Source organism: Protomyctophum bolini (genome assembly GCF_963924005.1).
Source record: "Protomyctophum bolini genome assembly, chromosome: 17".
NCBI lineage: Eukaryota > Metazoa > Chordata > Actinopteri > Myctophiformes > Myctophidae > Protomyctophum > Protomyctophum bolini.
Window position 1 is genome coordinate 23,938,753 of NC_137878.1, and position 26,905 is coordinate 23,965,657.

Consider the following 26,905-nt stretch of genomic DNA (forward strand, 5'->3'; position numbering starts at 1 on the left):
TTAGCACGGAGCAGCACAGGGTTGGCAGGCGAGCGAGAGACGGAACTCTCAGACACACACTTGACACAGCGACTGCACTCCGTTACAACTGTCTAATCAGTGCTGCTACGAGACACTCACAGCTGGTAAGAATTATTATTGAGCTTTGAACTTTTTCTAGGTTTTATTGAAAAATCTGTGCTTGTTGTGACTATAATGGACACAGGTAGACGGTATAGTGAGTGGTACTGTATCCCAGAATACAATGTTTGTCACTAGCTCTGATCCAGAACAGAGCTAGTTTGTCACTATAATGTCAGTTGTCTTTTTTTTGTGGCTGTTAAAAGATGATATTTTTTTATTATTATCTCAAATAAATCATCACCGTCCGGTAGGCTACACAGGTTTTTCTGGACTTTGGGTTACTTGATTTCTTGATCTGACAACAAAGCTATTATGAATCAAGTTTGCATGTCGTTTGCATGAGAGGCCATTTTCTAATTGTGTGTGTGTGTGTGTGTGTGTGTGTGTGTGCACGTATCCTTTCAGGACTTTTATGAATACCGGTAAGCAGCAGAAACCAGTGCTCACAGGCCAGAGGTTCAAGACCAGAAAAAGGGGTGAGCACCAAACTATCCTAATTTTATTTCATTTTTTAAACCTAGTTAATTAGATTTTGACAGAAGCAAGAAGTATTCATTACATTGCCTGAAGTATGAAGTATTAATTGAATTGCCTCATTTATAGATGCCAATTAACAAAAGACCATATGGGCCATTTAGGAGTCCCACACACTATCATCTTTACCTGCAAATAAAAAATAATAACATTTATTTGTATACATTTTCAGGTTGTCTGTAATGTTTCTGTGTGCAGATTATCTAATATCTCAGAAGATGACCTGATGATGGTCTGTGTTTCAAAACATTGTTCCTTTTTTCCTTTTTAGGTTAAACATCATTTTATTTGCAAGTGAACATATAGTGTGGGAAATGAATCATCATTGTTTATGAGATATAATTTCAAAATGTATATTGTGTCTCTTTAGTGAAAGTGGACAGTGAACACACAAATACATTTCGCTCGCTCGCTCACTCTTACACACACGCGCACACACACACACACACACACACACACACACACACACACACACACACACACACACACACAGTGGCGTGCACAGACACTTTGAGGGGCAGGTGCTCAAGTGAAACAAAAGGGCAACTTCAATGTTAAAAAAAAAAAAATCCGTATCCAGTACTTCACAGATGGAGGGGTCCAATTGCGAAAAAGATCGGGTATTTCCGATTATAAAGTCGTTATTTTCGGGTCAAAAACGGGTCTGCACAGCAGAAATAGCCTAGTGCAAATCTTACATTTTTGATGAGCCTGCTCACTGGTCATTTTAACTTTTTTCAATATTGGCATATTGCCTATGGTAAATACCATAATAACATAAACACATCAATTTAACTTGAACAACCAATGTCAATTTGAAGCATGAGAGAGAGAGAGAGACGCGTCTCACACGTTAGAGAGAGAGAGAGACTCTCTCTATCGCACGTTAAAGAGAGAGAGAGAGAGGGGGGGGGGTCGCGTTAGCATCAAGCTAAGCATACGTTCGTTCCATAAATGACAGATCCACATCGCTCATGGGCCCTCATGAGCCCCAATGCCCCATGCGCCTAGTTAGTAGATCTCTCGTTTCGCTCACTTCCCCCTCCGAGTCAGCGGCCGCATGGACATGGTTCAAGTGCCTGGGTGGTTTTATTTATTGTTACCTGGCTGGCTGCTTGTGGTCACGACCGTCCAACTTTTTGGACCGGGTCCGTCATTCGTGAGAATGTAAGAAGTCAGAAGCCTTTTCTGCGTGCCCTTGCCCTGTGCAGAGCGTAAGCGCATTCACGTTGAGTGAGAGTGAACGGAGGCGGAGCCGCGGAGGGAGGGGCACGATGCCTCCCGTGTGGGTGTGTGTGTGTGTGTGTGTGTGTGTGTGTGTGTGTGGACAGTATCACACACATACAACATCATGACAAATGTATAAATAAAGCTTTTAATCCAGAATTGATCGATGTCACCATGGGCCACATACTTGTATAATACACGTACAAATAATACAAAACAAGAAAAAAAAGTGTACCAAATGGACGTGACAAAAGGGCATGTTGGTCCAGAGAGGGCCACTAGTCGGTGCTCAAGCACACCATGGCGTCTACGTATGTGCACGCCCCTGCACACACACACACACACACACACACACACACACACACACACACACACACACACACACTGTCCGGCTGGCGGCCATTACACAAGACCTCCAATGGGACTGGCTCTCAGACCCCAGTCGCAGTGGTGTTGTGCTACTGGAAATGTACCACCGTGCCAGTTGGCATTGATATTGGTACACACTGCACCGCCCTGCTCCTTCCTTCGTCTACCATGGGTGTCATTCAATCATGCAACACTGGAGATAAGCAGAAGCAAAGATTTGAGTTAAAAACGTTCGCTCTGAAGGAATATATTCAAAGATTTGCGCCACATTTTCACGATTTTTAATTCAATTTAATTTTTCAATAGCTAAAGTATAACACAATGCTTAAAACACCTAAAGGGGTGGAATGGAATAGAATAGATTAAGTAACCGAATATTGTTACCACCAGGTACTACAAGATGAATGGATTTCTATGAAACGTGTCCGTCTTAAAGCGGGCGGCTATATCTAACTTGAGAAGATGGATAGTATCTATCTAATACTAATGTGTTTCTGTCCAATCTGTATGGTATACATTCAGTGGTATACTGACAAAACCTTTGACCTGATGGTCAAGATTCAATTTATCCCCTGAGCAAGCAGGCAGGCTCTATTGGCTCAATCAATGGTAAACATGTCATGAAACCGGGTTCAAATCTCTGGTAGAAGACGACAGTTTCATAGTGCTTGCTGCTTTAATAATCTGTATTAAAACCCATTTTAGGCGGGAACCCCTTTTGGTGTTTAAAGGATTGTGTTATACTTTAGCTTTTAAAAAGTAGCAGATCTACAAGCTCGTAGCGCAGCACCGAGTGCCGCGCTACGAGCTTGTAGATCTGCAACAAACAAAAAAAATCGGAAAAATGTGGCACCAATTTGGAATATATATTCTTTCAGAGCAAATGTTCTTTTTTGTGGCTTTCGCCTTTATTTTATATTTTTTATGGAGGGACAGACAGTAGGCTGACAGGAAATGGGGTGAGAGATGGGGGGGAAGACATGCAGTAAAGGCCGTCGGGATCGGCAGTAGAACCCGTGGCACACTGCCAGACTGGATTACCAGCCAAGGTGCCTGGACCACTGAGCCATGGCCCAGCAGAGCGAACGCTTTTAACTCAAATCTTTGCTTCTTGGGGGTCCCTGGGATAACATAATTTCAGATGGGGGTCGACGGCCAAATACATATAATTCTGGGGGTCCTTGACATGAAATAGTTTGAGAACTGCTGACATAAAAACATAGGGTTTTTCAGAAAACTGTCAGGATTTAGAAGACATTTATAGAATCTGGTCCCAGGTCTAAATGGGTTAAATATTTGAAGATGGGGCGCCCGCTGGCCTAGCGGTCCAGGCGCATCAGGCCACATATAGGCTCTGGCCTGACAGCGCGTTGCATGTTCGAGTCCCGCTCATGCCGACCTTTGCTGCGTGTCTCTCCCCTTCCCTCTTTCCTGTCTATCTTCACTTGAAACTATCAATAAAAAAACAAATCTTCTTTTAAATATTTGAAGATTAGATTACTCAACACAAAGCACAATTTTTGTGCAGGTTTCCTAGCATCGCTCTTGCTATCATTATTCCTCAATGCCTAAGTACTGTAGAATGTACCTGGTTAGATACTATAGACAAAACTGTCTCACACTTGGCAGCGTTACTTATTGATAAAAGTAATCCTTGGCGTTCTATACCGTCGCTCACTATACACAGACAACACATAGACAGTGTTGTCTCTTGAATAGTTTTCATTTAGTTTTAGTCACATTTTAGTCACCTGGAATGTCTTAGTGTTAGTCTGGTTTTAGTCGACTAAAATGTGTTTTGGCGGACCTTGATGCCGACTTAATGACTGATTTTACACTTGCTGAAAATAGCCGATCTACAAGCTGTACAAGCGTGTAGATCTGCTATTTTCAGCATGCAACCAAGTGTAAAATGACTACTGGATCTCTTGTCCACTAGTCCCTTCGATCCTAACATTTTAGTGTAGTTTTTATTTGTTGACGAAATTGTCAATATATTTAGTCTTAGTTTTAGTCATCATAGCTTAGTTTTAATTTAGTTTCCATTTAGTTTAAGTGGAAAAAGGTAGTCGACGAACATTTCTTTCGTCTTGGCTTTAGTCGAAAGAAAACAACACTGGTCGCAGTGCAAGAAGACCATCCGGTTTCATTTTACACAAAAGAAAACATTACGAAAAAGTTTCCTATTGAAAGGAATTAACATTGTATAGATGGCTTTGTGATGAGGAGGAATCCTCATTGGATTAAACGGAGAAGCTTAAGCACTCAGCCAAGCAAACGGTGTTCTGGGTTACACAGGAAAGCTTCAGAGGGACAATGGCCTGTGTGCCATCATGCCCCGCTAAATATAGCTGTGATAATCACGTACGCCATGCTTCATGCTGCCATAAAAGTACATCTCTGTTTATACATTATTGCATGACGAGGCAAGTCGAGCCAGTTACACTGGGCGTTATATCTGGCAGTGCCGTAGGAATAGGTAGTGCAGCCAGTGCGGTGCACTGGGGCCCAGCGCCCCCTAGGGGCCCATGAGGGGAAGGGAAAAAAAGAAAAGAAACAGCTGACAGGCCGCTGTTTTGTGAATACACACACACATACACGCACAAGCAGAAGGGGCAGCTAGCTGAGCTATGGGAACAGGAGGAAGACATGGAACCTGGTGTCTAGCAAGGCGCTAGGCACAGCTCATTGGTCAGTACTCTTCATAGGCATGCAGCAGAGCCAATCACTATGCAGTATTGTATCTTAGCAACTATTTCACCACTCTCAGGTCCACAACATTGAAAAAACAAATGGATGCTGTTGACAGCCAAGTGCCAACAATCTTATCTACCTCAGAGTCAGAAAGTTCTAGTAGTGAGATAGAACTAAAAAAAGAAGAAAAACGAAGTGCAGAGCTGAGTGGGAAAAAGATTCGGGGGATTTTTATGAAACAAAAGCTTTGCAGTTTGAAAGTGGATATTCAAGCTTTCCCTACAGCTGCAATTTTGGTGAGTGTAATGTCGTTTAATACAAGCAGATGCAAATTGGAGGAATGGGGAGTCAATGGAATGGATGGTTTATGGCAAGTCACTTTATATCATTATAATAAATCTAGGGTTGCAAATTGCAAAGGACTGTGCTGTCATGTGCCAGTTAGCCCTGACAGGGACACATATAGTGGCAGCATCATTTACTGATGTTTGCACTGCGTTAATGTTATATCTCACCATACCTGTCACTGTAGCGAGTGCAGAGTGCTCATTCTCCAAGCTCAAGTTGATAAAGACTTATTTAAGGAGCAGCATGGGAAGAGAAACTCAGTGGACTGACTACGCTTTCTATTGAGAACTGCAGAGCGAGGGCTTTGCTGACTTTGCTGAGTACAAGGCCTGTAAGGTGACCTTCTAATGAGGGAGTACTCTGGTAACAGCCACATCCATCCCATTCATTAATGCTGTGGTTTTGTAAGGCATATAATGAGCTGTGTCTTTCTTGATGGTTATGCTTATGGACATTCTGTGGAAGTGGAATATATAATCTTTGTACAAGCTTTGTTAGTGTATAATGCTATATTTGAACGTTTGATAGTTTGGAGACATCAGGCTGTGGTAGTTTTGTTTTTGAGCCCAGGTCAGGGCAGGTTGTTTATTGATGATTATATGGACACTGAGCTTGGCAGCTGGTGCTGTCTGCATGTGGTGCTGAAAGGCTGGTTTAAATGATTGATTGAAATATTTTTTTTGTTTGCAGAATTACAGTACATTTCAAGCACAAACTCAATACAAAGACTGTTAACTGTGAGTGGACGAGTTTACTCAATGCTGTACCATATGTTCTCATGCCAATAAAGCCCCTTTGAACTTGTGTGTGTGCATGGGCGCGCTCACGCACACTTGTTTATGGCGGTGATGGGGGGCCTACAAAATATTCTCGCACCGGGGCCCACCATGAGGTCACTACGCCACTTAATGTCCAGTAAGATATAGTGATTCACAAAGTGGGGTTTTGTGGGGTATCCAGAGAACTCGCCAGTTTACAGACTCAGTTTAGTGCATTTTTGTTTTACTTCAACTTCATTTAAATTGCATTGGGGAGAGAGAGAGAGAGAGGGGGGGGGGGGGGGGGGGGGGGGGGGGAGTTGTTTAGAGTTAACACTAGAGAAAGTAGGAATGCTAAAAGTTTAAACACCAAAGTACCAAAACAATGTAATTCATTAGTAAACAATATCCTGAAATGGTAGGCCTACTTATCATTGGTATTAACATACTCACCTTTTTATCATTTATATCTAGCTGACCATTTAACTTAAATTTAAATAATTTGAAATTAACTATAACATCTGTGAGTTTGACATACTAAACTGATGAAGACAGCGTAACGATGAAGATATTGGCGAGTTCTCCGGTATTGGGTTTTGGGGAACCCCAGGGGTCCTTGACGGGGTTCCAGGGGGTTCCTATAGCCAAACGGGGAACACTTTAACCACTGTTTTATATTATCTGCAAGGCTATTTTCAAAACGATCGAGAACAATCCTAAATTTGTGACAGATTTTGAATTGTTTTGAAAATGTTAATAACACAAATCGGGCTCCCTGGCACAATTTTTCACATATATTGGAATGTATTTCGCCAAATACATAACAATTCACCCTTTGTCAAGTTCCGCCCGTGGCTGTGCCCCTCTTCGCACCCATTGGTTGCCGTTTTGTGGTTGGACAAAAATCCTTTCTCTCCATCCACTACTATTGAAATAAGGTGTTTTTTTCAGTTGCTTCGTATTGATATTCTGTGCATTAAATTGTTATTCTAAACTTTGTGTCAGTAAAAAAGGAACATATCACAGGTGCAGCATGGTATCTGGGAATTATCATATTTGTTTTTAGTTTTTTCCATAAATTATGTATGCAATTTACTGGTTAGTCAGTCAGGGACCAATCAGAAGGCTAACAAATGGTGAATTGTGTGTCCTTGACATGAAAATGTTTGAGATACCGCTGCTGCAAAGTCTCCTTAACCTATTTTGGGCGGGAACCTCTTTTGGTGTTTTAAAGCATTATGTTATACTTTAGCTATTGAAAAATAGCAGATCTACAAGCATTGAAAAATATTTTTCAATGGTTAGGTCTGCTTTTTTTTAATCTTTGAATATATATTATTACAGAGTGAACATTTTAACTAAAATCTTTGCTTCTGGTGAGAGGTCCCTGGAACAATATATTTTCAGATGGTCGTCGGCAGCCAAATACATCTAATTGTTCTACTTGACATGAAATATTGAGCACCATTGATACAGAAAAAAAACTGTCAGGATTTAGAAGACATATTTTAAATATCTAAATGGGTTAACCCGCTATACTTCCTTGTCCACGTCTCTCAGATGAAAAGGAGAAGTTTGAGCCCACAATTTTCCGAGACACAATCGTCGTGGGCCTCAATGAAGCGGGCGAGGACCTTGACGCTCTAGCCAAGTTCCTGGACGTCACAGGCTCGCGCCTGGACTACCGTCGCTATGCCGACACCCTGTTTGACATCCTCATCGCGGGAAGCATGCTCGGTGAGTGGCACAGTGTTGATTTCCTTCCACTAAAAACTAAGACGAAAAATGCTCGTCGACTACCGACTAACTAAATGAAAACTAAGCTTTGATGAAAACTAACTAAATTAAACTAAGACTAAATATACTGACAATTTCTAAAATGTTAGGAAGGGACTAGTGGACAAGAGATCCAGTATAAGTCATATACTTGGTTGCATGCTGGAAATAGCAGATCTACAAGCTCAGATCTGTGAGCTTGTAGATCGGCTATTTTCATTACGACGGCATCAAGGCCCGTCAAAATACATTTTAGTCGACTAAATCAACTGAAGATTTAGTCGACTAAAGTCTTATGATATTTAGTCTCGACTAGACTAACACTAAAACATTCCAGGTGACTAAAATGTGACTGAAACTAAATAAAAGCTATTGAAGAGACTACGACTAAAACTAAAATCAAAATTTGCTGCCAAAAACAACACTGGAGACTAGTGCCCTAAAACGACTGTCTGCTTATGTGATGTCAGAGATGGCTGGAATGTTCCGTGCGCGATGTATCCAATCGTCACTGTTCCGGCATGAAACCTTTGTATGTCCAAAACCTATTAGGGCCGATTCATACTCACCGTAGCACCGAAGAGTCGACTTTAGGACAGTACCCGCCCCCCCAAACCTCAAATGACGTCACATTGTAGGCTCTACAGAGCCCAATGTATAGGGTTGAAGTGGTTAATGTATGTTTTCTAATCAAAATTTAAATCGCCAAACGAACTAGTAACTAAAGTTTTCAAATAATTGTAGTGGAGTAAAAGTAAAAATGTTGTACTGTACAGTACTTAAGTAAAAGTACTTAGTTACTTTCCACCACTGGAAATAGTGACAATAGCCAATCTACAAGCTTCACAACGTGTCGCATATCAAGCTGAAGTAGTTCATACAATTATGAAAAAAAACATCAAATTTGAATTTTAAATATGTAAATACAAGGGTTCCACCAGACTCCTACCAAATCCAGCTGCTATTCTTTTTTTTCAACAATATATTTTCTTCTCACTTTTTTTTTCTCACTTTTTTCTTTATTTAGCAAGCTGGGGGCAGAGAGAGGGGAAGGAAGGACAGCCTTAATCAAAGCAGGGACTTTTGGGATTATGTGGTCTACAGTACAGTACAGTACCATCTATTTGGCTACCGGCGCGCCCCCAAATCCTGCTATTTCCTTTGAGTCGGGGACAGAGTGAATACACCCTGTGCTGTTCAAAGGGTAACATTAGTGCTTTGAGTTGGATACAAGTACCATAGTACCATAGTTGGGGATGGAGCTCGATAACCGATACCCGAAAATATCCGATAACAAGCTTATTGAGTATACCGGTTATCAATAAGCTTTGGGCTTATCAAGCCTGTTATCGAGCATAATGTAATGTAATGTAATCATCCATGCTGGCACAAACATGACTGTCTAAAAGTGTATTGATACCTGCCAACCAGCACCACCCGAGTAAACAAAATTACGCTTGTGACTGTACACATATTAACCAGTTAACAGTTTCTTTAATATTATTTTATTGGTAAAAAAAATTAGTACCAGTCTCGTCATTTCCAGTGAAAGTGTCAGACCATCAGTCCAGAGTTGTAAAGCTCGCTCAGGAATGGAAAAGTGACCACTTGGTGGCTTTGTCAGATGAAAACAGTAATTCTCCTTAAATCAAAGACATCCCCTCCCGTCCCCAAGAGAGAGAGAGAGAGAGAGAGAGAGAGAGAGAAATATACAGGGGTTTACACAAAATTGGAAACTTATTCCAAGCCTTGTTCTTTTATTTACTGGGTCTTATTGTCCCCTCTAAGTTAATGCCAGGTCTTCTTAGGCCGGCCGCTGGGTCTTATTGTCCCCTCTAAGTTAATGCCAGGTCTTCTTAGGCCGGCCGCTGGGTCTTATTGTCCCCTCTAAGTTAATGCCAGGTCTTCTTAGGCCGGCCGCTGGGTCTTATTGTGCCCTCTAAGTTAATCGACATTGCGGTGCATCGTTCTCTTCCTTCCTTACTACGTGTCCGTACCATCGCAGTCTTCCTCTCCTCTCCTCACCGCATCCACTATGGCCTCCACAACCCATCCTCTGTCTCAGCTAGCTGGTCTTTCTGTCCCTCAGTGACACAACACATCCATCTGATCATCCTCTGTCTCAGCTCTGCACTAGTCTCGCGTTACCAGACTGTTGACTCTCGCAATTCGCAAATGCTTCATCATACAGTCTGGAGCAACGGAAGAGCTATCAGGAGTAAGTGATAAAGCGGAAGACGTTTTTACAGTCGCGCAAATTTATTCTAATATAAATAGAAATCATCTAGGCATATATAGCTTGTTGCTTAGCAGAAAATAAAATACAAAAAATAAAATGTAACGATATTTTAAAATATATCTTCGTGAACGGAAATGGCAGCTTCCGTTACTCAGCTCATGGGGGATATAGTTCCAGACTCTATATAGCATTCGGAGATTGTGGAATAGTTGTCTGACTACGCGAGACTAGCTCTGCACTGGTCTTTGTCCCTCAGTGACACACACCACACCACATCCATCTGATCATCGTCTGTCTCAGCTCTGTTCAGCTTCTCTTCATGCTCCACCCTCAGGGCCCATGTCTCACTTCCATCCATACGTCATGCCGCTTCTGACGCAGGCAGAGTACACTTGCCCTCATCATATTTAAATAAAGCATTGGGCGCACAACATTTTTAGCTGTGTGAGTATTATGTTTGCTTTCACTGTTCTGTCAGTTTCAGTTACTCTTCTTGGCTGTAAACTGGTCAGAGTCCTGTGTTTATCGTCCCTGTCGTTTTGGCTACAGTAGCTTATAATCTCTTAACATGCTCACAATGCATGCACACATAACACACATTCCTTCACATCCAGCCTATCTTGGAAGTGTCTAGGAGTCGGATTTGTTTCATTGTTGCTTTTCAGTAGGTGGCAGGCCAGTGACTAGTCAGAGTAGCAAAGATCTAGTTACTCTAGACAAGACATAGTTACCGGTATATATTTCCATTGGGTGTATAACTCATGTTTTTTATATGGTAGGGTAAAGCCCAAGCCCTGTTAGCCATGCAGCCTATATTTCATGCACTGAGTGGTGGTGCGCTTGTTAGGCCTACGCTCTCTCAATTAGGGATTTTCCCAGTGGTTAATTTCACTGAACCTTTTTTCAAATAGTTGAAAATGAATTCATTACAAATGTTTATCATATACCTTTTAAATTTGCACTAAAAAACATGCTCGACTGTAAAACTGTAACCAAATAATGGCCCTGTGCTGGCCGGTGTAAAAATATATAACAGCCTACTGCAAATAACGGCCTGGTTCCTTATAAACACCCAGGGTCTGATTTTGCATATTAACAGCAGTTAGCAGCACTGCAGATAAGATCTAGTCACATTATCCAAGATCTATAGCATCACATTAGCAATAGAAAATATCTAGTAACAGACACTAGCAAAGCAGTGGAGAGAAATAGAAAATGTGAAGAGAAATAGGACAGCTAGCCTCCTACAGCAAAACCAAGATACCGATGGATGGCTGTGAAATATCAGGTACTGTAGCTGCGTAATGTAATGGAGGATAAGCCTTTAGCTGGGATAACGAATTGGACAAAACCAGGATAATAACGCTGTAAGCAGCAAGAATATCATGAAGGTCATAAGGTCGGTCCCATTTGTTGGTTAATGTAATAAAATGTAAAAATGTAATTTCCTGTGCATAATGGCCTTATCACATGAGCAGCAGGTTGAACTGTACTATATTATTTTATTGAAATGGGAAGAGATTAACAGCAGTAGCTACTGTACACGGTACATGAATACGTAAATCATGCTATAGAGTACCAATTATTAGTTTACAAACATTGGGCCTCATGCACCAACCGTTCTTAAGAGGAAATTTGTTCTTAGACCCACTTAGGATGTTTTTAAGAAGGATTTGGGATCAATCTTTTCTTAGCTTTCTTTTCTTAATTTGTTCGTAGGTAAGAACAGAATCTACGTTTAATCTATTTTCGTTCTTAAGTGCAATCTGAAAACATAAAGGAAAAACAGCGCCATCTGCATGATGCTCAAAGTTTGGTCTGAGGACCTCAAGGGGTCCTTGAGGAAGTTCCAGGCAGTCCACAGCAAAATATGAAACATTTTACCACTTTAATCCCATTTTATACTTTGAAAATAGCCAATCTACAAGCTCACAAATGTGTCCCATTACTGCCCATTTTTAGCTTGTATTTTCGAAACATTTTGATAAATCTTCAAAACATTTCCCTAGCAGAAATATATTCATATGGGGGTCTGCAGAATGCATGTCAATTTGGGGGTCCTTGACATGAAAATGTTTGAGAACCACTGGTTTAGAGTTCACAACCCATTGAACCCAACCCAAACAAATGCATGCACCATACCCACCACATACCACCATACCCATCAAATCCTGGCTCCTCCTCCTGTCCACATGTCGAAGTGTCCTTGGGCAATACACTGAACCCTACGTTGCCTCCAATGAGTTGGTCTGTGTGAGCTCACCGGTCGGTGTGTGAATGTGGGAAGTGAGGACGCTGGCGTCGAATGTTCGCCGCTTCACCTCCCAATGTATGAATGAATGAATGAACCATTGTAAAGCGCTTTGAGCACTTGGAAAAGCCCTATAAAATGCAATTAATTATTATTATTATTATTATTAAATGTGCAAAGTTGCCTAATGAGATTGCAATGTAATGCAGTGGTTCTCAACCTGTGGGTTGGGATCCCCACATGATACAATTTAAAAATAAAAAAATGCCATTCGTGCATCAAAGATAATCAACAAACTACTGTACAGTCCAAATCGGATTATTTTTGGGCGGTCACAGCCTTAAAAGGTTGAGAACCACTGATGTACACGAAGTGTCGAGCCAGAATCTACAGCAGGGTTCCCCAATTAGCGGCCCGCGGGCCGCCCCCTTGTGGCCCGCGGAAGAAATAAATAAATAAATATTAATTTTATTTTTTATTTATTTTTGGGGTCGGGGTCCCAGATATAAATGGCATTAAATTGGGGTCAGTAGCCTCTGCATGTCAAACTGGGGGTCCTTTTCAAATGGGGTCTTGCTCTGAACATAAATTTCAGGGCAAGACCTTGCGCGTGTCGACTCTGCCCCCAGCCTGGTACCGTAGTCAAAATATGGCCCTTGAGGAAAATTAATTGGGGAACCCTGATCTACAGTATGTTGACAGTTATATAGTATCACTGTAGCAGTAGATGGATAGCGGTATGTATGATGTTTGAACTTGGTCATATGATGTGTTTCTATAATGTCTACACACAAATTGAAAATGTTTTCATTGATAAAAAATGTTTCAAATAGTTTGTCATCTGTACAAAAACAAACATCCTGTCTGCCGTCTTGTAAGCCCCTGACTGGGGATCAGTGTTGTTTTTGGCAGCAAATTTCGATTCTAGTTTTAGTCATATAGTCTCTTGAATAGTTTTAATTTAGTCACCCGGAATGTCTTAGTGTTTAGTTTTAGTCAACAAAGATTTTTGTCGACTAAATCTACAGTTGATTTAGTCAAACAAAATGTATTTTATTCTCACAACACGTGAGCTTGTAGATCTGCTATTTTCAGCATGCAACTAATTGTAAAATTACTTATAGTTTTTATTTGTTGACGAAATTGTCAATATATTTAGTCATAGTTTTAGTCCTCAGTAGCTTAGTTTTCATTTAGTTTCCATTTAGTTTTTATCAGTGGAAAAAGGTAGTCGACGAACATTTTTCGTCTTAGTTTTAGTCGACGAAAACAACACTGCTGTGGGGATTAGCTTCAGATGCTTAAAAATGCTCTAATTACACAGGGGGCCCGGTGGCACAGTTGGTAGTGCTGTCGCCTCACAGCTAGAAGGTCCTGGGTTCGATTCCCGCTCGGGGCGCTGTGGGTGCTGGCGGCGTGTTTCCTCCTCCGCGTCATCAGTGCCCATACCCAAAGGCGGGGTTGGCGAAAGGGCCTTCCTGTGTGGAGTTTGCATGTTTTCCCCGTGTCCCCTAGGGTAGGTACCCTCACAAAAACATGCAGTAATCCTGGTCTCTAAACTGCCTCCCCCTAGCCAGCCGGGGCGCCTGATGGAGGGGAAAGGAACTGATTGGAATAACGTGTTCCTTCCACGCGCTACGTCCAACCAGGGAAACTCCCCCCTGTCGGGTGTAAAGGAGCAACTTGGACACTCAAGCATGAAGGAAGCATGAGTTAAGTCCGTTGCTCTCCCCAGGTTGGCGGAGGGTTTGTAGAGCCCAGGATCAGATGATTGACAAAAAATTACAAAATCGTGGGATAAAAAATATATATATAAAAAAAAGAATGCTCTAACTATTGGTTTTAAGTTAACCTTTCAATCTCACATTCACTACCACATACAGCTCCCGGAGGCACGCGCATCGACGAGGGCGACAAGACCAAGGTGACGGCCTACTGCGTGTTCACCACTGAGGAAAGCCACTCGGCTCTACGCCTCTATGCTCAGGTATAGGAACGCCACTCAGCTCTACGCCTCTATGCTCAGGTATAGGAACGCCACTCAGCTCTACGCCTCTATGCTCAGGTAGGAAAGCCACTCAGCTCTACGCCTCTATGCTCAGGTAGGAAAGCCACTCAGCTCTACGCCTCTATGCTCAGGTAGGAAAGCCACTCAGCTCTACGCCTCTATGCTCAGGTAGGAAAGCCACTCAGCTCTACGCCTCTATGCTCAGGTATAGGAACGCCACTCAGCTCTACGCCTCTATGCTCAGGTAGGAAAGCCACTCGGCTCTACGCCTCTATGCTCAGGTATAGGAACGCCACTCAGCTCTACGCCTCTATGCTCAGGTATAGGAACGCCACTCGGCTCTACGCCTCTATGCTCAGGTATAGGAACGCCACTCAGCTCTACGCCTCTATGCTCAGGTATAGGAACGCCACTCGGCTCTACGCCTCTATGCTCAGGTATAGGAACGCCACTCAGCTCTACGCCTCTATGCTCAGGTATAGGAAAGCCACTCAGCTCTACGCCTCTATGCTCAGGTAGGAACGCCACTCGGCTCTACGCCTCTATGCTCAGGTATAGGAACGCCACTCAGCTCTACGCCTCTATGCTCAGGTATAGGAACGCCACTCAGCTCTACGCCTCTATGCTCAGGTAGGAAAGCCACTCAGCTCTACGCCTCTATGCTCAGGTAGGAAAGCCCCTCAGAACAGCCCCTCAGAACATACGCGACTTTATGGTAATTTATTTTATAAATTGGACCATCATTTTCCAAAAAGAATATTATGACATTAGAAATGAGACTTTAAACTAGTGACTGGAAGCAGAAAGTATTTATGACTATGTTTATTAAGGTAATACAGTCTAGGTGAAGTTGGGCCCAAATACATGGACTTCTATGAGGCTATGGGTTTTTTGGGGCCCAATGACAGCGCCACAACAGGCCATTATATGAACTTTCAGGAAATCCCGATTTCCTTAGTAGCTTCACAAAATATCTGTCTGACTGCCCCCCTGGTAGGAACGCCACTCGGCTCTACGCCTCTATGCTCTAATGTCTCTATTTGATCATCTTTACAGGTGTTCCATAAGCTTATAAGGAGATATAAGTACCTGGAGAAGGCATTTGAAGAAGAAATCAAAAAGGTAAAGACCATCGTTGGACCATCGCTACCGTTACGTCCATCATGGCCCATAGCACTTACCCCACCCCCTTAGATAGCAATTCTGTAGACTTAGATAGCATTTGATACAGACTTATAGCATGTTATGTAGACAGCATAAGTGCATTGTATGTGCTATTGTCATAGCACGTCATAGTACATATGTATAGAATAGTAGTATAGATGTATAGCTTATAGTTTCATTATAGATATTCCACTGTTACTTTCTTAGCTTACGCATGTTTCATGATAAATGTTTTTATGTGATGTATACCCATGCTTTTTTGTTCTTGCTTAATGTAAGTCGCTCTGGATTAAGAGCGTCTGCTAAATGCCTAAATTGTAAAATTGTAAATTGTAAATTGTAAATCGTTGTGACTAACTGATTCTCGTTAATAACAGTCACACACTAACCACACCCAACATGAATATTACGCAATCTATGCACATTTTATTAGGAACGAGGCCGATCTTTTCATCTGTACGAATAATTCTGAAGAGATTTTCGGATCATTTATTTTATTCCTTTATATTAGTCTTGAGACTTAATATTAGTGAAGTCCCAAGTAAAGATAAGCAAGTCTTAAGTCAAGTCCCAAATTACAATGATCAAGTCGAGTCACAAGACCGGATATTTAGCCTAAATTCCCAACAAGTCATTTTGTACCCTCTCAGAGTTACAGACTCTTAAGGGGCCCCTGGTGGGCCTAGGACCAGATGTTGAGAAATGCTAATCATATCCATAAGAGTCGAGAAATATTAAAGCTCTCCACACGCACGCACGCACGCACGCACGCACGCACGCACGCACGCACGCACGCACGCACGCACTCACGCACTCACTCACTCACTCACTCTAAGCACCAGCCCTCTCTCACCCTCATCCCTGTCCCTTCCTGTCTGCACGTGTCACTTCCTGTGTAGCTGCTGCTCTTCCTGAAAGCGTTCAGTGAGTCGGAGCAGACCAAGATGGCCATGCTGACCGGCATCCTGCTGGCCAATGGGACGCTGCCGCCACCCATCCTCAGCAGCCTCTTCAGCGACAATGTCGTCAAGGAAGGTAGGTGTGTGTGTGTGTGTGTGTGTGTGTGTGTGTGTGTGTGTGTGTGTGTGTGTGTGTGTGTGTGTGCACGTTCGTCCCTCTTGACTTTTACACCAATCATGGTTTCGTTCTTCATATTTGGTTGAATATTCATCAATATTATGAAGTACGAAGATGTAATGGAGGTCTGCTTTGAATGGTTTTTAATGTACCTTCTCAGGGATCTCTGCATCGTTTGCGGTGAAGATGTTCAAAGCGTGGATAGCTGAGAAAGATGCCAATTCTGTCACCTCAGCTCTGAGGAAGGCCAACCTGGATAAAAGACTTCTGGTAAGAATATAACTCAAAGTGCACACACACACACACACACACACACACACACACACACACACACACACACTCTGTCTTTGTCTCTCTGCTGTTCTACTGAATTAACCATCTGAACCCTATAGCATCCCTATTCTGTCTGTGTTGTTTTTGGCAGAAAATTTTGATTTTAGTTTTAGTCGTAGTCTCTAGTTTTCATTTAGTTTCAGTTACATTTTAGTCACCTTGAATGTTTTAGTGTTAGTCTAGTTTTGGTCAACTAAATATCATAAGATTTTAGTCGACTAAATCTACAGTCGATTTAGTCGACTAAAATGTATTTTGGTGGGCCTTGATTCCTTGTAAATCTGCGATTTTCAGCATGCAACCAAGTGTAAAATGACTTATACTGGATCTCTTGTCCACTAGTCTCTTCCTAACATTTTAGTCTAGTTTTTATTTGTCAGTATATTTAGTATATTTAGTCAGTATATTTAGTTTTCATGTAGTTTCCATTTAGTTTTTGTCCGTAAAAAAAGGTAGTCGGCGAACATTTCTCGTCTTAGTTTTAGTCGACGAAATCAACACTGCATGCATTCGTATAATGCTGGTAGGATTACAACAACAACACAAGCTTCATGTGAGGCAGGCATGTATATCACAGAGATAATAACATCCGGTGTCCACAGGGTGGAGCCGTAGCCTAAATAGAACCCTGTAACACGACTGTGGCTCAGGAGGTAGAGCAGGCCGTCCAATGATCCATGGGTCGGCGGTTCGAATCCCGGCTCCTCCTGTCTACATGTCGAAGTGTCCTTGGGCAAGACACTGAACCCCAAATTGCTCCCGATGTGCTGGTTGGTACCTTGCATGGCTTCCGCCGCAATCGGTGTATGAATGGGTGAATGTAATGCACAATCTATGTAAAGCGCCTTGGATAAAGGCACTATATAAATGCACCATTTACCATTTAACACCAACTCACCCAATCAACTACATCTGACTGATATATTTTTGAGTGGTGCAACCACTCCAAGGAACAGCAATGTCCGTGTCCGCCTAACTATGTGACGTTAACCCACCCATGCACCTATGTGACTGTGAGCACCAGTATGACTATTAGTACCAGTAGGGGCGCTGTTGTGCCAGAAACAGAGAGAGAGAGTGCTGCACTGTTGCCTGCTAATGAGAGAGAGAGAGAGGGGGGGGGGGGGGGGGTTGCACCATTTGGTTCACGGGTGTGATTTTATTTAGGACACTGGTCCTCCTTGGATACCGGAGAACTCACCAGTTTTCCAAGACGCCAAGGCGAAGATTCTTCATCAGTGTCGTTATGCTAACATGCTGTCTTCATCAGTGTAGTCAAACTCACAGATGTTATACTGTAGTTCATTTCCAAAGTGATCAAATTATTTTGTGCAATTAAATGGTCAGCTAGATGATGATAAAAAGGTGAGTACAGTATGTGAATACTAATGATAAGTATAGCCTACCATTTCAGGATATTGTTTACTAATTAATTACATTGTTTCGGTTCTTTGGTGTTTAAACTTTTAGCATTCCTACTTTCTCTAGTGTTAACTCTAAACAACTATCCTCTCTCTCTCAATTCAATGCAATTTAAATGAAGGTGAAGTAAAACTAAATTGCGGCGAGTTGGTAAACTGGTGAGTTCTGTCCTCCTTGACATGAAAATGTTTGAGAACCTCTGTTTTGTGGTGACCTATAAAGACAGTGTTAGTCAGTGTTGTTTTCGTCGACTAAAACTATGCGCCGACTACCTTTTTTCACTGATGAAAACTAAATGAAAACTAAGCTATGATGACTAAAACTAAGACTAAATATATGGACAATTTCATCAACAGATAAAAACTGTAAAAACTAAAATCTAAATTTGCTGCCAAAAACAACACTGGTTACAATACTAGTGCAGTCCACAGAGAGAGGATGAATGCACAGACAATGAGCTCTATTCTGGTGGGTTGTGAACAACTTGCCGTTGATGTACTCCTCTGTACTTGATGTTGCTAAAAATGCACCGTGCTGCTTAACCCATTTAGACCTGAGCTCGATTCTAAATCATGACAGTTATCTGAAAAACGCATGTTTCTATATCAGTGGTTCTCAAACATTTTAATGTCAAGAACCCCCAGGATGATATGTAATTGGCCGCCGACCTGAACATATGTTTTTCCAGGGACCCGCCAGGAGCAAAGATTTGAGTTGAAAACGGTCGCTCTGAAAGAATATATATTCAATATATACATTTTCCCGATTTTTCAAATCGGAGATCTACAAGCTCACACATTTAAAAACCAGGGGTGACCGTGACTGAGCCTTTTCAGTGGTAGCCCACATTATGTGTACGGAATTGAGATACCCATATCAAACTGTCCCCTTCTGTTGAAATCTCGCCTGAACTCTGACTTTTACACCTTGGCTTTTAATAATAATCTATCTATAAATGCACCCAAGTTAAGTCTCTGTATGTCTGTCTGTGTGTGAGTATGACCGTTTATTTTTATATCATTGCTGTCAGGAAAAAACCTTGTGTTTCGATCTCTCAACATTAAATGTTTTTTTTTAAAACTACTTCATTATACTACAGTATCACACAAAAGTAGCCAAAAATAGCACGTCTTTCTACAACTAGGCCCGCTCACAAAGTGTCACATCGGGACACGTTGGGAGCTGGTGTTGGTGAGCTGCTGTTTTGCTATTGGCATTTTTTGTGACGGTGACAGCGACGGCATTCTATTCTATTCTATTCTACACCAGTGATGTAAATAGGTTTTCAATGTAATTGAGTCCCAGGATGCAGGGATGGTCTTTTAGATGAGTCCCACTTCAACCACGTTACGAGTCATATTTTGCCATTTTTACAAATTGCCGCATTTAACTCCCATTTCATTTTATATGGTTATAATGTGGTTATATTCATGTAGAAGACAGAAGAAGAAATTATTATTATAACTAAAGCTATCAAAATAAACTAGAATAAAAAACAGTACAGTAGTGCATCCCGTGGATGCAGAGGTTGTTGTTTTATTAGCTATAAACTGCGTTTTGGGATGCAAAATGCACCCCATTTTAATCTCTGCTACACTAAATTATTTCAGGAGCTGTTTCCTGCCAACAAGCAGAATGTGGAGCACTTCACCAAGTACTTCACGGACGCCGGGCTGAAGGAGCTGTCGGACTTCCTGCGCGTCCAGAAGACCCTCGGAACGCGCAAGGAGCTTCAGAAGGAGCTGCAGGAGCGTCTGTCACAGGACTGTCCCATAAAGGAGGTACGAGAGACCCTGCTGCAGGGGGAAAACTAACATTCGTTTCTTGTTGATCAAAGGCTTTATCACTTACTATGAAAACGAGCAGTAACACTGGAACCAACGCATCACGCTCTTTATCACACACACACACACACACACACACACACACACACACACACACACACACACACACACACACACGCACACACACACACACACGCCGCACCTCCCACTCCAGAAAGTGTGAGCTTCTCAGCTCCGGAGAAACAGCGGAGCCATTAAACCAGAAAATGTCGCATCACAATGTTGCTTTCCTTCTAAATCTCTGTATATAAAATATAGCTAACTCGCCGAATCTCTTAGTTACATCAATATTGTTCTTATAAAATAGTTGCTTTAAATCATTTTGACTGCCAGGGACTTCCATTTCCAATGATCACGGTGGTTTGACTCATATGGATATAACTTAGAATCAACTCACTGAGAGAAAACGCTAATGTTACTGCCGTCAAATTATTACACATTTCTGAGACAGAGACAACTCCCTGACAATATCGCTGAGACAGTTTATTTATTTTTGGACCACAATGCTTATATGAGACAATTTTAAATGAAACTTCTATGACAGTGCTTTAATGAAGTGACATTATTCGTGGCTCAACCCTGCGGTCGCTCGTCACCTTTAAGGCATCTTACTGGTTTATTCTGTTTGTTTGTGCATTGAAGTGGATGTGTGTGCACATCTTCTCAGGCATTTAGATCTTAACCAATCAACAGGCCCTATATACTGTATATACGACGAATAGTGACATTAGCTGATCTGCAAGCTCACAGAAATAAGCTCTTCTCGTGCAGATTGTGGTGTATGTCAAGGAGGAGATGAAGAGAAGCTCCCTACAGGAGCAGGCAGTGATCGGCCTGCTGTGGACCTGTCTGATGAACGCCGTGGAGTGGAACAAGAAGGACGAGCTGGTCACGGAGCAGGCGCTCAAACACCTCAAGGTAGGTTGGGTTGCACTCCAGAATAGACAAACTACAAGCTCATTTGGGTGTTGTTGTTTATTTACGTGGTGGCACTCGAGAGCCGCCTAGAGGGGGATCTGTGTTTGGGTATTTGTGTTGATTTCTAAAACTAAAACGAAAAATGTTTCGTCGACTGACTACCTTTTTCCACTGGCGAAAACTGAATGGAAACTAAATGAAAACTAAGCTGTGATGACCAAAACTAAGACTAAAGGTGGTTTTTATAGCTCAGGCTTTAGGGTTTAATGTTTAAATAAATCACACTTGTGTGAAGTGATGGGCGCCCACTGTGGATGCCACACGATTGATTCACTGTCTGCCACCATATACATTACGAGACATGAATGAATGCAGTGTGTTATATTATTGTATAAAACGAAATCAGTCACAAGTGTATTTATATTTAAATACTGTCCACATGACGTCTCACGTTGTCCTAACAAACTGCCCTAAAGTGTGTGTGTGTGTGTGTGTGTGTGTGTGTGTGTGTGTGTGTGTGTGTGTGTGTGTGTGTGTGTGTGTGTGTGTGTGTGTGTGTGTGTGTGTGTGTGTGTGTGTGTGTGTGTGTGTGTGTGTGTGTGTGTGTGTGTGTGTGTGTGTGTGTGTGTGTGTGTGCGTGCGTGCGCGTGTGCACGCTTCTTCTTGCAGCACAACGCTCCACTATTGGCAGAGTTCACCACACAGGGCCAATCAGAAATGGTGCTGCTGCTGAAGATCCAGGATTATTGCTACGACAACATCCAATTCATGAAGTCCTTCTCCAAGATAGTGATGCTCTTCTACAAAGGTCTGCACAATCCGCATTCATTAACCCATTTAGGACGTGTGGAGCCGTCCTAGCTAATCCAACCAACGGATACACACGTCCTAGCGCATTTTCAATGATATCAAACGAGAGAAACATAATATTCTGATATCTTTTCTTTATTTCTTTTTTTGGAGTTTGCCTCTCCTTCTGCACCATACTCCTTGCTGTTCGTGCATGAGCGCTGCCGTTCACTTCCCTGTTTACTGCTCAGAAAGAAAGGCTCTGGTAATCTAGGGTGCTCTGGTTTTGACCAGATGGATATACTGGGCTCTTAATTTCTGACTTCAACATGCCTCTCGTTTAAAATATGAACGTGAGGGATTATCGAGCAAGTTTATCGTAATCATAGCGACGTAAGCAAGCAACATTATTCCTCCCGGTTTTTGTACGGAATGGAGGGGGGGGGGCTTTCAGAGTAAAAGCTGCCATACCCCGAGCTGCTATTTTGAAAGAAATCTCGGCGCTGATTGTGTTTTAATCACCAGTAGGTTATACTTATCACACCAATGCGATCAAGCGTTACACAATGACACATAAAGGAAACTGAATCTGAATTTGAATCTGAAAAGCCAGCCGGTTCGCCTGGAGCCGACTGCGTGTATATATACTGACTGCGATTTGGAAACACGGAAGTGAAATTACTGCCAATGTAATGCCTGGAAATGAAGGCCCCTCCATATACTACTGTATGGCCCTCATCAAACCCTGTACAAGAGAATGTCCCTGCTACCACCCTTACATCTCCATACTGCATGGAGCTGACCTGTTCTCTTCTAACATTCCATGTTGATCTGATCTCACCCAGCAATCTGCCGGCGTGAACGAGGTGGATGCGTGCACGCTTCTCACCCTCAGGCGTCTTACTGGTAGAGCCTGTTCTGTTTTGTTTATAGTCTCCTATGGCCCTGGGCAGAGATGTTTAGTCTCCTATGGCCCTGGGCAGAGATGTTTAGTCTCCTATGGCCCTGGGCAGAGATGTTTAGTCTCCTATGGCCCTGGGCAGAGATGTTTAGTCTCCTATGGCCCTGGGCAGAGATGTTTAGTCTCCTATGGCCCTGGGCAGAGATGTTTAGTCTCCTATGGCCCTGGGCAGAGATGTATAGTCTCCTATGGCCCTGGGCAGAGATGTTTAGTCTCCTATGGCCCTGGGCAGAGATGTTTAGTCTCCTATGGCCCTGGGCAGAGATGTTTAGTCTCCTATATGGCCCTGGGCAGAGATGTTTAGTCTCCTATGGCCCTGGGCAGAGATGTTTAGTCTCCTATGGCCCTGGGCAGAGATGTTTAGTCTCCTATGGCCCTGGGCAGAGATGTTTAGTCTCCTATGGCCCTGGGCAGAGATGTTTAGTCTCCTATGGCCCTGGGCAGAGATGTTTAGTCTCATATGGCCCTGGGCAGAGATGTTTAGTCTCCTATGGCCCTGGGCAGAGATTTGATTCATACATTTTGATCCGATGCAGTATATAGAAGAAGTCGTTTATATAAGGCCTATACAGTGGCAGCTGCTGATATCCCTTGACTCCTATACATAACCGCTCTCAAAGGGCACCTCCGGACGGCTGCAATTTGAAACTGGCCCCCGTAAAATCTGAATCCCCCCCCCCCCCCCCCCCAGTTAACAGTGAACAGTTTTTGTATTGAGTTGTGCTTGAAATGTACTGTAATTCTCCAATCTGTTAATAAATTCATCAATCAATCAATCAATCAACCCCTCTTCCCCTCACAGTTTATGTTTTTTCCCAGTTTTACCTCCGGGAACCCCTTTTGGTGTTTTAAGCGTTGTGTTAAAATGTAGCTATTGAAAAATAGCAGATCTACAAGTTCTACGAGCTATGAACTTGTAGGTCTGCTATTTTTTGAAAAATCGTGAAAATGTGCCTCAAATCTTTGAATATACTGTATATTCTTTCAGAGTTTCAGTTTTTAACTCAAATCTTTGCTTCTGGGGGGGGGGGTCCCTATTTTCAGATGGGGGGTCGGTCGGCCAAATACAGATAATTTTTGAGGGTCCTTGACATGAAATATTGAGAACCACTGATATAGAAACATTTTCTGAAAAAAGTTAATACATTTAAATAAATAATTATAATAATTTAATGTCAGGCCTAAATGGGTTAACCTTGAACTTGAATGAATGTTTCCTGCGCTGTCGGTCTCTTCCAGCGGACGTGCTGAGTGAGGAGTCCATCCTGAGGTGGTATAAAGATGGCCACGCCACGGTCGCCATCTTTATACCACCTCATACCTTATACCACCTTATACCACCACCTCATACCTTATATTATACCACCCGCGCTATCTCTTCTCTCTGTCTGTCTCTTCCAGCGGACGTGCTGAGTGAGGAGTCCATCCTGAGGTGGTATAAAGATGGCCACGCTACGGTCGCCACCAAAGGCAAGAGTGTCTTTCTGGAGCAGATGAAGAAGTTTGTGGAGTGGCTGCAGAACGCTGAAGAAGGTAACAGAGCTGTGATACCATCACATCATCATATTTTCATAATATAATATCTGGTGTAAAATGAAGTTATTATTTAGTCACAATTAAGCACATTCATTGGTCGAATATTTATAACACACACACGCGCACACTTTCACATTCTTTTTCTTATCTTTGACAAAAATTGCACTTTTGTGTGACACTGCTGCCCGACAGCGATGAGATATATATTAATATTTATTTGTGCTTAACCATATGGAATACAGAATTCCTTTGTCTGTTTTACACAGAATACCCTATTCTGGGAATGTCCTAGTAAGCAGACCAAGTAAAGTCAAAGTCTTACGATTTGTCACACACGTTACCGCAGTGACATCTGCATTTGACCCATCTCTTGGAGCGGTGAGCTGCAGCCAAACAGGGAGGCATTGGGTCCCATTTTTATAGTCTTTGGTATGACCCGGCCGGGGATCGAACCCCCGACCTCCCAGTTTCAGGGCGGACACTCTAACCACAAGGCCACTGTCTGGTCTAGGCCGTATAGGCCCCTGGGACACTCCGGTTAAAGTGATTAAACTGTACTTTGAAAATAACAAGCAGGCACAAATGAGCAGCTGTAATCCTCCCTGTAACCAGCAGAGGGCATTACCAACCCATGCCAAGATCAAGGATCAAGAAGGTTTTATTTGTCACTAACCTACAAGCAGCGATAACATAATTATAAGGAAAATAATAATAATGGAAACATTCAATCAAAATATACAATGATTAAAATACTGGAAAAAAAGAGTTTGGGTTGGAAAGTGTGGTGATGATGTCATGCCATTGAACGGTGAACGAATCATTGGAACTAAGTAAGTCATATTGATTGATTTAAGTATTTATTAACAGTTTGCAGAATTACAGTATATTTTAAGTACAACTCAATACAAAAACTGTTAACTGTTAGTGGACGACACCATACAAGCATTACACTTGTTTACAAGATGGCCCACCGTTTTCAATTCATCAAAACATTTAGAGACGTACAAATATACACTTCTATAGCCAAAAACAGGAAATCACGACATAGAGGCAAGATGGGCTAATTGTCGGTATCAGCCAGGGTGAGGGAGTCTATCCCCGTTTCAATGTGCAGCTAGACCTCTGGGAGATGGAGTCTATCCCCGTTTCAATGTGCAGCTAGACCTCTGGGAGATGGAGTCTATCCCCGTTTCAATGTGCGGCTAGACCTCTGGGAGATGGAGTCTATCCCCGTTTCAATGTGCAGCTAGACCTCTGGGAGATGGAGTCCATCCCCGTTTCAATGTGCGGCTAGACCTCTGGGAGATGGAGTCTATCCCCGTTTCAATGTGCGGCTAGACCTCTGGGAGATGGAGTCTATCCCCGTTTTAATGTGCGGCTAGACCTCTGGGAGATGGAGCGCTGAGGTGGAGCGCAACACCTACCATCAGCTCCCAGTACTTACCGCACGACTTCAAGCCGTGCTCCTCATACGCTGAGGAGGGAATGAGAGTCACTCGTCTATTCAATTTACCGGTAGTACATTTTCATTCAGGGCTCTGACAGCCTTCCTCTGATCTTTTCGTTTTCAGAGTCCGAGTCTGAGGGAGAGGAAGACTAGGGAAGAGGTTCTGAAGCCTCCTGTGGCCTGTACTGTACGTCTTTGCACCTCGTCACTCGGGTGGAAACCTTGTATGCCCTTCCTAAAAACCATCACTTACCATGAAAAGAAAGAAAGAATAACCCTGTGTTCCAACGGATCCAATGTAGTTATTTAGTATACTTTTTCATTGGTTCAATATTTATAAAACCCACAGCACTTTAACTTTCACTTAAACACCAAAATGGCAGTAGGCTATATACGGTGCTAATTTACACAAAAGCAAAACATAGAAAGTTCAAAGTGGAGATGCAAGGTTTCTGGCCGACAGCAACTCCCTCTTAGTTCCCATGTTGCATAACAGTATGTTGTCTAGGGAGAATTCATTAAGCCTGTGTTAGGACTCTTATTTAACCGGGTGTAAAGGTGTTTGCACACTGGTTTTTCCGGGCCGAATATCGGAGCTAATTTCAGAGGGCAGAAAATAAATGAATCGACTTACTCACTTTATATATCAATCAAGTTTTTGCACACTTGATTGCACCGTATAATTATTTTTCGTACTGGGGTCGATTGTATACGTTGTGTGTGTGTGTGTGTGTGTGTGTGTGTGTGTGTGGTCCCTTTATCAACATTTTCAGGTATATGTAGAGTCAACTTCGTGATCTGCAGTGGTTTGTCGTCACACATCGTTTTATGGCGCAAAACTTGTGTGTATGTGATGTGGCAATTATTTTACCTTTTTATGAATAATAAAATGTTTTTATATGTATTCACATACCAATTTCTATGTGGCATATACAAAAACCTGCCAAAAAAAGTGAATGTAATGTTTCTTCTCATTCTTGGGTTTTTGTCATTCTTCTTGTGTGAATGTGCTCTGGTATACAGTATAAGTCTAAATTCAGTGCTTCTCAGCAGGGACGTGCAGAGAATGTTAGAGGGGCAGGGGCTG

At 42.4% G+C, this 26,905-nt stretch overlaps 1 protein-coding gene across 1 annotated transcript; it reads left to right on the forward strand.

Annotated features, from left to right (window-relative positions):
• On the forward strand, nt 1-26,773 carry bzw2 (basic leucine zipper and W2 domains 2). Its single transcript, XM_080786964.1, has 12 exons — nt 1-125; nt 529-599; nt 7,614-7,790; nt 14,203-14,306; nt 15,384-15,449; nt 16,391-16,526; nt 16,729-16,838; nt 19,934-20,104; nt 20,939-21,085; nt 21,755-21,893; nt 24,237-24,368; nt 25,943-26,773. The coding sequence occupies exons 2-12, from the start codon at nt 536-538 to the stop codon at nt 25,969-25,971; spliced, it is 1,275 nt and encodes a 424-aa protein (XP_080643090.1). The 5' UTR covers nt 1-125; nt 529-535; the 3' UTR covers nt 25,972-26,773.
• The last annotated feature ends 132 nt before the right edge of the window (nt 26,774-26,905 follow it).